Source organism: Eublepharis macularius, chromosome 3, assembly GCF_028583425.1.
Source record: "Eublepharis macularius isolate TG4126 chromosome 3, MPM_Emac_v1.0, whole genome shotgun sequence".
Taxonomy (NCBI): domain Eukaryota; kingdom Metazoa; phylum Chordata; class Lepidosauria; order Squamata; family Eublepharidae; genus Eublepharis; species Eublepharis macularius.
In genome coordinates this window covers 25531429-25547847 of record NC_072792.1, presented here as the reverse complement: position 1 = coordinate 25547847, position 16419 = coordinate 25531429, and the positions used below count along the sequence as shown (strand labels likewise).

The 16419-nt window shown below is 42.0% G+C and overlaps 1 protein-coding gene across 1 annotated transcript in view; it reads right to left on the bottom strand.

Moving 5' to 3' along the window:
- Positions 1–16419, bottom strand: part of ABCC4 (ATP binding cassette subfamily C member 4) — a 204448-nt gene that overhangs the window by 45872 nt on the left and 142157 nt on the right. The window contains exons 27-29 of the mRNA XM_054975037.1: positions 11602–11691; positions 11042–11214; positions 8626–8731 (exon numbers count right to left, since the gene is read on the bottom strand). Of these exons, the coding sequence (XP_054831012.1) occupies positions 8626–8731; positions 11042–11214; positions 11602–11691 (369 nt within the window). The remainder of the gene's footprint in view (positions 1–8625; positions 8732–11041; positions 11215–11601; positions 11692–16419) is intronic.

The following is a 16419-nucleotide window of genomic DNA, read 5'->3' as shown; positions in this document are numbered from 1 at the left end:
AAGGGGGGCACATGCAGGTATCACTTTGGTGTGCATATGTCACTTCTGGTAAACATAGGAAATGACATGGTGAACACTGGCATTTTGCAAAAATTCTATGGAAAAACCATGGAGTTTTCCAAAATCCTAGTATCCTCTATTTCACTTCTTGTTTTCACTGAACTGACACAGGCATACTGACATGGCAGGCCATGCCCCTCATTTCCTCCTAGGGATTGCCAGCTGTGGCCTGGCAATCCTATGTCCTAGCGACATTGCCAGCCAAGAGGAATAATTCACAAACATGGAGTTGATCATGACCAGACATGCAGTAGAAGGAAACATACCATTCACAGATATTTGCAAAAGTGAAATAAATTTGGAAAGCTCATACCTTGGAAATCTAGTTGGTCTTTACCTTGATGTTGGACCTGAATTTTGCTCTTCAACTTTGCATTGTCTCTTTCCCATGAGAGTCATGCAACTGAACATCTGAAAACACTCACCCTAAGTACTAGACGTCTGGCAGATACAATACGATAGTCACTTTTAACAGTATTCTAGGAAATCCAGGCAAATTTCCAAAGAATGCCTGGATTTCTAATATGAGAAATATAGCCTTGGATCTAGAATAGCTCGTCCACACCATTTTCTTGGCTCCTCCCTGCAGCAGTTCCAAATGATCCCAAATCATGTGCGCCTGGGGAGAAGGATTATCTATGCACTCTTGAACAGATGCCTAAATCCTTTGCAAAGGACACAGATCCTACAGCAGACAAGCTGATGTGGAAACAGCCCCCTGAAATTGAAATCAGTGCCCAGGAGCTCTGGAGCACAAGCATGCACTTCAGAGCACTTCCTTGTCATGCCAGGAGTGATGTTATTCTTGGTGCGAAAAGGAAGTGCACATGCTATGCAAGAGAAGTGAGTACTCCTGATGCACCCCTCCCCCATCCCCTGACTTGGGCTCCCTACTCTGGGGGTTTCCCTGGATTTTTTCTGATCTTTTTCAAACCTACTTTGCTCTGAAGTTTCAGGAAAGATCACAGTAAAGCCTGGATGGCTGTGTGTAGATAGGAACATTCAAGTTTTCCTGCCCACGTGGCAGCCATTTCCCCTGACCTTGTCCCTGTGGCAGCCATCTCCTCCCTCTCTACTGGGGAGCTTTTTATTTTTAAAAAAACTGCATTAGAATATAATTATAACAATACAGTGTTTTAACAACAGGTTCCTTGAATTCTCAGCTTTTTTTAAAATTAAAGTTAAGTCTCTAGCCCCTTCTCTTGCAGAGATATGCCTTTTTCCTTATATCTTCACAAGAGAAGAGGATAGAAACTTAATTCTTCTCTTTAGTGAAAGCTGGGAATTCAGAGAACCTCTACACTTATAATTACAACTGTATATCAATATGATGATATATAATGATATGCTGATTTTAAAAAAAATAGCAAAAGACCTGGTGGCCCAGGGGAGCAGGGAGACATCTTCTGGAGAATTAGGGCAGAGAAACTGCCATGCGGGAGCCTTATTGCTCCCGCACTTTATCTGCAGCCACTCCAGCAACAGGGAAACCACAAAATCCCATCCCTGTATGTAAGCTACCTACAGTATTGGAAGTACAAGAGCACTATTAATGCACTAGCCATGTTATAGGCAAATGCTGTTATGATTTCCATGAGTTTAATCCTAGTATCTTTTCTATTAGAACAAGGAGGATAAGAGAGGTCCCTTTTGACTTGCGAAAGACCACGCCAGGGGACCGTAGGCCTTGTGTGGATAAAATAACCACACGGGACGGAGTACATAGGGGGGTTGGGGTCAGATTGAATCTCCTGCTTCTTATTTCAGTGGAAGAGCTGGTAGGATCCAACCAAATGGGATGGGATCTAGCCCCGCCCCACTTGGAGGAAAGCTCTTTAGGCTGGAGAAGGCTTCCAACTTTACTGTGCACAGTAGCTGAATCCACCCCAACAAGTCTACAATTATTCCCCTACCTGACAGGAGTGTTGTGCTGTTCTCATTAACACATGTTTGTAACTAGTTTTGACATTCCCAGAAGAAAAGGTACTTAAAAAAAGCAGACTATTATTACTCATTGGCATGATTGTCTTAGGATGGTATCACCTTACACAATACAGATCCTCTCAATGATTCTCCATCGTTTGAAGTTTGATAAGCATATTTATAATTAAAGAAAGATATTGCGGAGATACTCCGCTCAAGGCGTGACTGGGTTATGAAACCAGAAGTATGGCTTTGGAGAAGGGAACAAACTCGAATTAAACAGCTCCTCAGGCCAATTCTGTCTGCAGTTGTGTAAAGTGCATTCTTCTCTTTCTTTTGTTCTCCTAGGAGGCTCCTCTCATTAAAGAAAATAAGATCTGATGAAAACTGAAGGCGAGTCGCTGCTCTGATTCACGCTCCATCTCCACGGACCACTAGACTCCAACTATTTCCAACTGGCTCATGGCTTTCTCAAAAGGGAAACAAAATCCACAAATGTTTAGTTTCTCCTACACCCTTTCCAGCCCTATGCACAAAATTATTAAGAGTTTCACCTACTTGACAACAAGTGCATTTTAAAGGTGGCACGGGATGGAGGGAAGGCTGTTACTTTTGGTCATTTGAGTTTCCTTTTATTATAAATAATACTCTTTTTATACACCCACAATTAGCAATTCACTCTTTCCAGGTTTTTTTCCCCTTGCATTTTTGATAGCCAACGATCGTACGCAGCCTCTTGCCGTTAAATTCTGTAGTGTTTTATTACCCACTGATGTAATGCCCAGTTGAGCTTTGAGACTCTGTAGCGACACAGAAGCACATAAGAGGAAAGTATATTTACCAGTTTCCCAGGGGAATCTCAGTTGTCAATGTCTTCTGCAACAGAGACTCCCAAGAATGATCCCACAGGTGAAGGATCACCAGCACCCTGGACTACAGATGGCAAACCACATCAAGTACATTTTTATCCTGCTTCTTTTTCAAGGAGCTCAGACCAGTGAACGTGGTTTCCCCTTCTGCATTTTATCTTTTCAACACCCCTGCGAGGTAAGTTAGGTTGAAAAGTGTGTGACTTCTTCCAAAGTCATCTAACAAGGTACATCGCCATATGTGGATCTGAATTCAGGTCTCCTACAGCCCAGTCCAAAACTGTAACCACTACGCAACCACTACGCAACCATGTCTGTATATGTTTGAATATTCCCCACACAAACATTTCTCTGTCTATGGATTGATTCGCTGTGATTGCTTTTAGAAGGTTTTATTAATTTTAAAGTTTTTTTAGTAGGGCATTTTATGTGGTTTTGAAGTGTTTGATTACCTGATCATTTTGATTATGTATTATACGGACATTCGAGAGAGTTTTGATATTGTGAAGGCCAATGGCCGTATACAATAAAATGAATCTGATCTGATCTGGAAATATAGCATTTCTGGGGGAAAGGTTGTAGCTTTCCTTCCTCCAGTCGGAAGGTGTGCTTGCGTCTGCCAATGCAATGCTTCAAGGATCTGATAAGTGGGCCCTGAATGATGAAAGTCTACACCACAATACATTCATTAAAGGCGCCACAAGATTTGTCATTGTTTGGATGCAACATACTAACACAGCTCTACCTCACTGGAACCTGCCATGCAAGTTTCTTCTGTGGTGAGAGGGCTTTTTTTTTTCCAACATGGAGAAAATTCAAACATGTGACACCCCCCCCCCCCAAACGTTTGGATTAGTGGAGGAAGGAGGGAAAGAGGCTTCCTAGTACCATTTAGGTCCTAGGTGTAGACCAGTTCTGAGGACAAAGTGAGCTTTTCTTCCTGTTATAAAAACAGCACGGTCACAATTTCTTCCTTGAAAACACAAAGCTCCTGTCAAGACATGGCCTTTTTTTAAAAAAGTCTTTCAAACATTTCCCATTTCTTTTTCATAAAACAGTAACAGCCACGGTTTTCTGCATTTAAGGAGAAGAAGAAGTCCTGTCCAGAAATGACAGTGAACATAACATGAAAATGACTTGATACACCTATAAAGAAAAGAAATATCAAGTGTATCCTGTACGTGGTTTGTTCATGTATTTGCTGTAACTTACGAACAGGGATGAAGTAAAAAAAAGGTTCAAGGAAAGAAAAGAGGAGGTTGGAGAGGATCATGGAGTGAGAGGAACAATGAAAAACAAGGAGCAAAAAAAAAAGAAAAAGGTGAGGTAACGTCAAACTAACCCTCTCTCACTTCCAAATTCCTGTCCCTTCTACGTCCACTACCCCTTTAATGCAGTAATTCTGATATTCAGCTCCAATAAAAATGAGATGGCAGAGACGAGTTTACTTATCAAGTTTAAATGTCTGTGAAGACGACGCATGATGCCAAGTTATCGTCTCTTGCACATCAGTGTGTTCATAGTTAAACGTTCCCCCACTTTATAATCAAAAGGACTGTGGGAGGTCCTTCCTATTCTGCAACTAACAAGTATGTGAGATCCATTAACCTTTTCCAGCAGAGAGGCTACCTATCCCAAAGGTAAACACCAGTTAGCAGAAAGTTCTAGAGGAACCGGTTCCTTGTGTTTCAACACTGGCCTAAAATTTACAGACCGTTTTGTTTCAATTACCGAGTGCTAAAGGCCCCTTTTCAGATGGTGTGGCATGGAGCCAGCATGCATACTGCCAGTGGTAAGAGTGCTGGACTAGGATCTAGGAGACCCATGTGTGAATTTCTACTCTGCTGTGGAAGTTCGCTGGGTGACCTTGGGCCAGTCACGCACTCTCAGCCCAACCTACCTCACAGGGCTGTTGTGGGGGATAAAATAAGAAAAAAAACTGCGTGTGCCACCTTGGGGTCCCCATTGCGGAAAAAAGTGAGGCATAAATAAATAAATAAATAAATGTTGGTTAGGGAGGTGGACTAGGGACCTGAGAATATCAGGTTCAAATCCTTGCTCTGCCATGGAAGTTCACTCTGTGACCCAGAGCCCGTCACGATCTCTCACCCTAACCTACCACACAAAGTTGTTGTTGTTAGGATAAGCAAAGAAACCAGGCAGATATTTGAACATGCTATTGCTCAAGTAATCTGGATGTATACCGAAGGACTGAGTAGTAACCTAATTTCATACAAAATATACATCAGGCTTAATAGGAAAAATACGAACTACTTGATAGTAACTTTCCCAGTGGTTGTTAGGATAAGCAAAGAAACCAGGCAGATATTTGAACATGCTATTGCTCAAGTAATCTGGATGTATACCGAAGGACTGAGTAATAACCTAATTTCATACAAAATATACATCAGGCTTAATAGGAAAAATACGAACTACTTGATAGTAACTTTCCCAGTGGTGAAGCGTGTTATGAGCGTACCTTCATGAACAATCTGTTCCGAGGAATGGTAAAACTCTGGCTTGGATCCACCAGTGTTTTTATACGGGCATGAGGATTTCTACTCAAAGAATCCAACTTTCTCACACACGCCCTCACCACAGCAGGCCCATCACCTGGGGAGGGCATTTTGGCTGCCGTAGTGGAGGTAAAAAAGTTGTTCTATGTGGATGGAAATCCTCGCTCCTAATTTGTCTTCTTTCTGCATTTTGCAGTGACCAAGCCAATTAAAACCACAATTAGCAATCATTAAGCCTATGCCATATTTAATGAAATTAAAAATACACACCCTTACTGGGACTGTCCTTTTGGCCTACTGAGTTTTTTTTTAAAAAAGCATTTAAAGTATCACACTTCGAGGAAAACTGTATTGGACATACAACAACACTTTCAATTAGGTCAAAAGCTGTTTCCCAATAAAGCTTTTCAGCCTTTCAAAGGTAACGAACTTGTATCAAATGCCTGTGGAAGCAACAACAGACTGTTGAAGCTCAAACGACAAAGAGTTTTGATGCAACTAAAAGGCTAACCTACTGTCACTGTTTAAATGTTTTTCAAGATACATTAGCATCATGCATCATAAGTTACATCCCAAATGATAAGACCAGGAGACAACCTTAGTCAGCCAAACGCTGTTCAAAGTTGAGTTTGTAATGTAGGGAAAAGGTGAAAACTGCAAGACGTGGAACCATACTATCGGCCTAAAACTTCCAAAAAGAATAGGGGTCACCACCACCGCACCCATGAGTACCACAGTGCCAGCCTACAGCTGGTTTTAGAAAATGGGTGAGGCCAGGCTTTTGCCCAGCAGGGCTTCTGATTGGCCACTGGAGACCTGATCGGCTGTGTAGATTTTTAAATGCATTACTTCAGCAGCAGCTGCCATCAAGCACAGAGATCTTCACTGTGTGACTAAAGACAGGCCAGAAAATATTTTTAAACAATATGTTCAATTAAAAAGGTATCATGTTAATCAAAGCTTCTGCTTGAAACGTCAGAGTTGCTGTGAGAGTTATGCATGTCCTCATTCCCTGACATTTTGCAGTCAGCTCTGCCTCTGCAGCAGCCATTTTGTGGGTTGCACCCACCATTCTGTATCAGAATTCCAAAGATACCTATGGGCTCACAAGGGCTGGGGACCCCAGAGACACAATTATATATTTAAATAAGAGTTATGGAAGAGGTACACAGCGTACAACTTGGAGACAACATGTAGCCTGCCAATACACATGCTGCAACCTACAGACCCCTCGTTGGAATTTTGGAGGCTCAGTAGGTGTTTTTGGACTCTGTGACCCTGACTGGCTGCCATTATGACAACAAGCAGTAAAGAGGCAAAAGGAGACTACAGAGCTCTAAAAAAACCAGTCCTCCTTAAATAGTACTCAATGCAATAAATTCATATACAACAGTCTACCAACTTCTAATTTCATACACTAGAAAAGTGCAATGTGCAAATATATATATAGAATCAAGAACAATAACAACAGTATTATAGTTATTCAAACTTCCACATATCGGTATAAATGTTCCTTTGTAGTAGATTTCATATCATCCAGGTCATTCCAAGGTACTGTCCATAAATTCATATAGTCCAGTTAGCACTTGAAGACAATTTCATGCAAACAGAAGTGTCTTATCTTGAGAGGGATACTTTCCTTGGTGCGGGACTGGAGCAAATGTTGAACTGCTGAAATCACTCCCAATCAATACAGATGCGTCAACTACAAAGGAACATTTATACTGGTATGTGGAAGTTTGAATAACTATAATACTGTTGTTATTGTTCTTGATTGTATATATATATTTGCACGTTGCACTTTTCTATTGTATGAAATTAGAAGCTGGTAAACTATACAGTACTGGTTGCCATTATGAGCAGAGCCAGCTCAGCTACGTCACAGCAAATGGGTGCCAATGAAGAAGTACCATAATAGTTGGGAGGCAAATCAAAAAGCGCAGAGGCCTGGGATGGCTATCAAGGCAAGTTGTCTGGTCCCCCAAACCTCTCAACAGTGCCAGTTCTCATGAAAGTGCATGAGCTCCAATGGAGCATGCCAAGCTTCCCATGCCAGCAAGGCCACACTCTGGCTCTAAAGCAACAGGCAGGAGCAGAAAGGTGGGCGGCACTGGTGGCAGTGGGAAGGAGGAAGACCAGGCAGAGATCGATGGCCTGGAATGGCTTGGTTTTTCACTCTTTCTGACTGAGCATCCAGCTGTGACATCCCCAGCCCTAACGATTACTTTCTCACCTTGTGATGATAAAATAGCCATGCTTAAGTGTTGCCAAATCACCAGCATCCTAAATCTTGAGACTTACAAGGTGGGGCCTGATGTTATCAGGTACTTTCTTAATCGGGCCTGGTTGGGTCAGTTTTGAGCTGTGTACCCCTTGGATTAAGTGGATAATGGAATGGCAGTGGATGGACATAAAAGGAATATTTGTGGTGCTCGGAGGAACAGGCTAGTCCTGCAGCCAAGAAAGGGAGGCACCTGAGACATGAACACACGGAAGCCGACACATCAGCTCACCCAGCTCTTCAGGGCCTCCCTCTAACGGGCAGCATTCCCCAAAGTGTCAAAACCTGCTTTTTGAGACTAGAGATGGGAATTAACAGGGAGCTTCTGTATTCCAAATGTGTTCTGTTTCTGAACTACGATCAGCAGAAAGAAGGGCTATGTTCCAGATGAGTTAGCTATGAAAGCACCTGGGAAATTAAAGGTATTGCTGCTAATGGAGTTAACCAAGACCGGCTGTGTAAAGTCATAACATAACTTCATTTGAACATCAGGGTCTATGGACGCATGCCACATGTTGTTCCAATATTTTCTATTCAGATTTGGCACCAAAGGGGAAGGCAAAGTTCTGCAACTTTGCAACAGAAGCTAACGATGCTTGGCACCGACTGGCTGGAGTCCATAATGTCACGAACCCACCCTATCCCCAAAACTGCTTTTATTTTTTTAAGGTGATGAATAAACATAATACAGCATTTTAAAATATAAAAAATATGGGCAGCCTAGGGAGAGGAGTTAGACTGATCACTGAACCTACTTTCTATTAGCTGATAGGTGGGGTCCTTCTCAGTATGAAGCCAGGAAAGGCTAGGCTCATCACACAGGGCAAAAAGGCTATCTTTACTCTCGTTCTAATCTTCCATCTGAACCTGCCCACAATTTTCATATAATTTCATTCACAAGACCACAGCTTCTCCTCTCCTAAATTAAAGATCCAAAACATAAGCTCCAGGATTAAGGCACTAAAACATATCTCACCATAATCTTGTCGCTGTCGATGATAGTATTCAGCCGATGTGCAATCGTCAACACGGTACACTGGGCAAACTTCTCCCGGATTGTCTTTTGGATCAGCTCATCCGTTCTGAAATAAACAGTATATGATGATATGGCGGGGGGGGGGGGAATTGCATGCCCACAAGCAAGATCTAGCTTGTGGGAAGTTTTCTCCTTCCATATTTATGGTCATAGAATTAAGGAAATAATAATCATTATACAATAGAAGTAAGGCACTGCCATCCCTTTCATATATTACACTGCAATGAAACAGGAATGAAAGCTTTTCCTAGCCTCTTTAGACAGTCCTTTTTCTGTGTGTGTGTCATGAACTGGGTCATGCTAGCTTTACACACATCTTCCCTGCAATAAGACATCCAGCACCTGAATATCAGGCATATTTGGATAGGATCTTGTGTGTTATTACTTACAAAACATGCTTTATATGTCACTATTCTTTAACTGATATTTTCATCATACAGCTGAGGTTTAAAATATATTTAACTCTGCTCATTTCTACTCTGCATCTTTTATTTATAACTCATTTTGCCCTGCAATGGTAACAGAAAGCTAATTTCAACACTTGTCACCCCTCCTCCACTTTATCCTTGGAAAGCCAAAATGGTATAATGGCTACAGTGATGGACTAGGATCTGGGACACCCGAGTTCGATTTCCTACTCGGAGTGGGTGGCCTTGGACCAGTCACACACTCTCAGCTCACCTCACAGGGTTGTTGTGATGGGAAAAAATGAAAGACAAGAGCGTAATGTAAGCCGCTTTGAGTCTCCACTGGGCAGAAAGGCAGGATATAAATGAAGTTAAATTTTTAAAGAAGATTGAGACTCGGAAGAGCAGCTGTGAGGGAGCTAGATAAGATCCTTAAAGATAAAGATATGTCTCTGGAAACCAAACTACGGAATTCCCCATTACTATGTATGGATGTGAAAGTTGGACAGTGAAGAGAGCTGACAGGAAGAAAATTGATTCATTTGAAATGTGATGCTGGAGGAGAGATTTGCAGATACCATGGACAGCCAAAAATAAGAGGGTTCTAGATCAAACCAAGCCTGAATTCTCCCTAGAAGCTAAAATGACAAAACGGAGGCTATCGTACTTTGGTCACATCATGAGAAGTCAAGGTTCTCTGGAAAAGTCAATAATGCAAGGAAAAGTGGAAGGCAGTAGGAAAAGAGGAAGACCTAAAATGAGATGGCTTGACTCAATAAAAGAAGCCATGCCTTCCAGTTTGCAGGATCTGAGCAAGTCTGTTAGTGATAGGACAGTTTGGAGGTCTTCTGTTCATAGGGTCGCCATAGGTCGGAGGCGACTTGTCGGCACATAACACACACAAATTTTTAAAAATCCTCAAAACCACCACCCAGTGAGGAAGGTTAGGCTGAAAGTGAATGACTGGCTCAAGGCTGTCCTGCAAGCTTACATGGCACAGCAGGAATCCAAGCCCTCTTGGAGCCTAGTCTGATACTCTAACCACTACACCACACTGTCTGTAACCACTGATACGTCTGCTGCAAGTAGGATTTTTTTGTGGGTTGCATCCATCGCTTGTTGCCTTTATTCTCATTCCAACAGTATAGTGAAATAATAATTTAGTTTGTCAGGGTAAACATGATCACCAAATGATGTATATAGCTAATTACTTTACTGCTTTAAACATGATCAGTAAAACCAAACCTTCACGGAGACTCATTTCCACAAATCTTTATGTTAAACTCATCCTCATATAGCTTCTCTGTAGTTAGCACGCTACCTTGGCCCTCCACATTAGCTTGTTCGGTCAGTTATTTAATAGTGTCTGTATTGACGATGCTAAGAAAAATGGCTAGGCTGACTCAGGTAAGGGGAAGAATTGTCAAGATGGGGCAAACCAATTCTAGCAAGAAATTCAAGTTACCGCTGCAGCATCCTTTCTGATTTGCACCCGTGTGTCTTGCCACTCACTGCAAGTAAACAACTCGGTTACTGCAATCTATATTGCAGCACTTGGGTTAGGCAAGGTTATTTGAATGCATAATATGTTTATTAAAAGTTAAAAAAAACACTACCAGCATGTTTAATTGGAAAAAACATTATATCTCCATTAGCCTGATAAAAGCCACAGCTACCAATGTTTCTTGATCAGAGCAAAACACAGCTAACAATGTTATTAAGGAACGGTACATTTCTGTATTAAGTTTGTATTTTTTAAATAATCACAACACACACACAAACACACCCAGAGTTACCCACAAAGTCTTGCTCTCGGCCTTCTCTAAGAGCAACTACTGTCACAAGGATGTTTTTAAAAGATACGAAGACTATGAGACGATTATATTGATTATATATAAAGTATTGGGAAAGAAGTTAAAAAGAAGGCAAACAGATTAGCTGAGCCTTACCTTGGATCCACATTTGCTGTTGCTTCATCAATAATTAGTATTTTATTCTTCTTGAGAATAGCCCTGGCCAGGCAAACCAGCTGCCTCTGGCCAACGCTAAAATTTGAGCCGGATTCTGCCAGTTGCGTTTCCAGTTTGTCGGGCAGTTCTTCTACAGCCTCCTTTAGCTGGACCTGTGGACATGGGACCAATAGTAAAGAATAACCCTTTCCACAGCATGAATTTTGTACCTAAATTTCAAAATTTACTCAGGACTACCTAACTATAAAGATGACACCATCAAACGTGCTTAAAGATTAGATGCTCCAGCCTAAATTAATGCAGGCAAACATGAGGGGACAGAATCATTCAGTATGCAGAAGCAGACTTTAAGCTGGGAGGCCTCGTTTCAGCTCCTCACTCTGCCATGGAAGCCTCCTTGGGCCAATCACAATCTCTCATCCTAACCTAACTCAGCATGGCGGTGTTATGAATGGAGGAGGAAAGAATGATGTTGTGGGCCACTTTGGGTCCCGCTAGGGAGAAAAGCAGGGTATGAATGAATAAATAAATAGAATCACCTCTTCCAAAGAATTCCATAGCTCCTCATCACTATATTCACTGAAAGGATCCAAGTTTTTTCTCATCGTTCCAGTGAACAAAACTGGTTCCTAGAACATAACAGAATAGCATTCAAAATGTTTCGCACCTTATTTGCCTTGATAATGTAAAAAACTGAAACTCCCTTAGAGAGAAAAGGAAAGAGATTTTCCAGCACAAAAGCCTGTTCAGGGTTATAACTACGAACAGAACATGAAGACACATAATAAACCATTTGCAGTGGAGAAGCAAGCAGGGGAGTGCACATGAGTGCAATTAACCTTGATCCTGTAGAAGTGGTTTTATTACACACATGTGCATGTAATGTGTGGTTTTGGCTTTAGTGAGGCACATAATAAAAAAGGAGAGCAAAAAGTATCATTAAAAGTTTTTCCTTTCTCTAAAATGCACGCCATCTTTGAAGAATAGCCGTAAGAGATTGAAAAAAGCAAACAGGCTCCTTTGGTTGTGCCAAAACTTTAATTAGGAAAGCCTACATACCTATTTAAAACAATGAATGGTCAACAACGCGAAATTTCAGATAATGGGAAAAAATACAATGAGAAATATCTATTAACTGTATAATTAAACCCTGTACAGAATTAACTCTTTGCACAAGATGAAATTCCACTATATTGATACTGTCAATATTTTATTCAACCTTTAGGAGAACTCATTTGCAGCTATGGAGTTGGATGTCTTCGATATGCAGACGACACCCAACTCTATATTTCGCTATCCCAGTCCACACAGGATGCAGTAGAAATCTTAGATCGCTGCCTGACAGCCATGATGAAATGACCGAAAAATAACAAATTGAAATTGAACCCAAACAAGACTGAACAGATGCTTGTTGGGAAGTTAGAGATCTTGAAAGACGTTGTACTCCCCACTTTCGATGGAGTTTGTCTGACCCTTGCAAACTTGGTTAAGAGCCTAGGGGTTATACTGGATCCAGTACTACTACTATAAAAACAAGTTAAGGTAGCTGCAAAAAATGCTTTCTCACTCTAGCCTGGAAGATGGCTTCTTATCTCAACACAGCCGACCTGGCCACCTGGATCCATGCTATGGTAACATCTTGGCTATTGTAATGCACTATACATTGGTCTCCCATCTAAGTTAACTAGGCGGCTCCAATTGGTGCAAAATGCTGCAGCTCGACTGTTAGCAGGAGTGAGCAGGAGCATGAACATCATTCCCATCCTATAGTCATTCCACTGGCTATCAGTTACCCTGCTCAAATCAAGGTACTGGTGATTAAATATAAAGCTCTTCACAGCCTTTGCACAACATACCTACAGAACTGCCTCCCTCCCTATGTCCCTCCACAGCAGCTTCGCTCGTCCAAACAGGGTCTCTTGCATGTGCCAGCCTGTACATGGATGAAAACAACAGCAGCCCGCAAACGGGCTTTCTCTGTGGTGGCCCCTACCCCATAGAATGGCCTGCCTGAAGTCAGAAGAGCCCCCACGCTCTTGGCTTTCTGCAAACAATGCAAAACTGAATTGTTCAAAAAGGCTTTTTACTCAGCTAGGAGGGAGGTATTGTAAGGATGGGGTCTCAAATGTTTCGCTAATGAGTTAGGAACCATAGATTTCACCATTATGTTGCCTTACATATTATCTGTTTCTTTAAATATATACTCCTATATACTACTTGCGCTCCATGTTGTTTAATGTCAGTCCTAGGATTGATTATGTTCTGTTCCAGCAATCCTTCAACCCCATATTGGATCCTGCTAATGCTATGTCTTTATAAACTTGTACTCATCTACCCTATGATATTGTTTATGGAAATGTCCTTGACACTGTATGGAAATGCCTGCCCTTGTCCTTGTTACTGATTGTACTAATCTCATACTATGTAATCTGCCTTGAGTCTCAGTGAGAAAAGCGGTCTATAAATGACATACATACGTACATACGTATGTACATACATACATACATACATATATAAGATGGCTTATATTGAACTTCTAATATTGAATCAATAACTCATTGAAACCTCATATAATGCCCTGCCCTGGATACCCCAGGTGAGTCTGATCTCATCATATCTCCGAAGCTAAGCAAGGTCGGTCTTGGTTAGTAATTGGATGGGAGACCTCCAACGAAGACCAGGGCTGCAAAGGCAGGCAATGGCAAACCACCTCTGATAGTCTCTTGCAATTAAAACACCACCAGGGGTTGCTATAAGTCAGCTATGACTTGAGGGCATTCACCACTAACAACAACTCATATAATATCTCACATAAAGAAAATTAGATCCAAGCTACAAGTGACACGTGACACAGGTTGGACACTTGTCAGCTTCCCTCAAGTTTTGATGGGAAACGTAGGCATCCTGGTCTTGCAGCTGTAATGGAGAGCCAAGCTGTAGAACCAGGACGCCTACATTTCCCATCAAAACTTGAGGGAAGCTGACAAGTGTCCAACCTATGTAAGGAGTCACTTGTAGCTTGGCTCTTAGTCTATAGAACAATCAGATTTAACAAACCTGTTTAGGAAAAAATCTTTAAAAATGTACAGCTTGATACTACCATCTTTCTACTAGATGAAACACATTATTTCCTGCCTTCCCATCACACAACCTCTTTTGACTGACTATGCTGTGGATCGGGGGGGGGGGTTGAGTCCTCCCCACACTGGGGGGAACTCAACCCCCCCAATGTGGGGACTTGTGGTCAAGGGAATTAGGCAAGATCCCCCCCTCCCTCTTGCACCAACAGAAATCTGATAGGATCCAACTAAGAATAAGTTGTTATTAATGACGAAAGGACATAACAGTTATATGTTAAAATGGAAAAACAGCCTTAGTAACTAATGGAATGTGAATTTTTCTCTTTATGGGAGACTCACAATTCTCATTCTGTTTAACACCATACAAAAATTGTCTCAAGGTCAGCAACTTTTTGCTATGTTACGAAGTTACATAGTGTAGTGGCTAGAGTGTCAGACTAGGATATGGGGGATCCACAGGGGTCGTTTTGTAGAAAAAGAGCTGGAGGAACTCATTAGCATAACTCATGAGCATAACTCATGAGCATAACTGATTTGCATATGCCACACCCCTGACATCACCTATCCTGCCTGTTTTGGACCGAATCTTGGCCATTCTGGGCCGAAAGTGGTCCAAAAATGGCAAAAAGGGGCAGAAAATGGCCAAAAAGGGGCCCAAAATGGTCATGATCAGGCCGCTGCTGAGTGGGAGAGTGATCCACCACCCGTCAGAGGCCCAATCCGGGCCGTTTCAGCCCCAATCCAGGTTGAAACGGGCCCAAAATGGCCAAGAGTCAGGTGGGAGGGGCCACCTGACACGTGACCTCTTTGGGGAACTGCCGGAACTGCGTTCCTGAGCATTCCCCCTCGAAATGAGCCCTGGGGATCCAGGTTCAAATCCCCACTATGCCATAAAAACTTGCTGGGTGACCTTGGGCCATCATACACACTCAACTTAACCTACTTCTCAGAGCTGCTGTGAGGGTAAAATTATGTAAGCCACCTTGGGCCCCCATTGAATAAATAAAATAAATAAAATGATGGGGTAATTGTCAACCACTACTACTGTCATACTCCTATTCAGGAGATATTGGAAGTCACCTAAAAAGACTTCAAAAAGGAACTGCTGCTAAAGATGAAAGGTCTAATGAGGATCAATCAGAAGATCTGCATGTAAATTACAAACTGGGAATTCACCTTGACACACAAAATCTACTACACGATATGCAGACTACGAACCTGATGATAAACTTTTGCAATATACTTGACTACCCTGATTTGTTTAATATATTTAATGCTTATATCATGGGATGCTCTTCAGTTAATGTTTGCATTGTGTTACATAAAAATCAAAATAATTATATTTAACAAAGGCATTGATACTTTTTTGCTACCCATGAAGCGATTAGCCTAAATCTGTGATTGCCAAGGAATCAATCTCTTTTCTATCAATTGGACTGACCTATTTTCTTCCTTATTTGTAAAGAACCTTCTTGTCTCAATGCTGTGAAATGAACATTTTGTTCATTTTATAACATCTAGTCTGATTAAGAGAAACCTTGCGTACTGAAGGGTACCATTTTGGTTATTCCATGGATTTTGTTTTGGGGGTTGCTTTGGACCAACACGGTTACTGGAACTTCTGTGCACTGTAAAAGGTAAAGATAACCACATGCTACCCAAATGGGGGCGTCTCCTTGTGAGTTGGGGGAATTAGAATTAAAGGAGATGCAACGAGAGGGGGTAGCTGAGATCTCCACCAATGTATACCAAAACTCTTGAATGAACAGGCAAATGTTCTAAAGGAAAGGTTTCTTTTTTTACAGAGCAATAAAAGGCAAACATACTGAAAATCACACACAGCATACACACAAGGCTCACTAGAAAATCAGGGAGGAAGAGGGAGAGAGGTTCAGGGTAGGGCGATATATTTCAGTTTAGGAGAGTGAGGACATCCACAGAGGCAGCAGTGTGAGCGACCAGCGCTTCACGGCAAGCAGAAGAAGAAGGCTCAGACACACCAAAAGCTGCCTCAGTGGAGGGCCAACGTATCTATCCTGTAGTGCCTGGTGAAGGAGGGTACTGATTTCCAGATGGCTGCCTTACAGATAGTCTCTAATGACGGAAAGGATCTGTAGGCTGCTGATGACGTTTTCTCCCTTGGAGAATGTGCTGTGGCGCCTTTAGGCCCCTGGCCTTGTATGCCAGGATGGTGCACACCCTAATCCACCTATTTAGCATGGAAGTGGACACTCTTTGCCCCAAGGAGGATCTCCTAAATGACGCAAATAGGGTCTC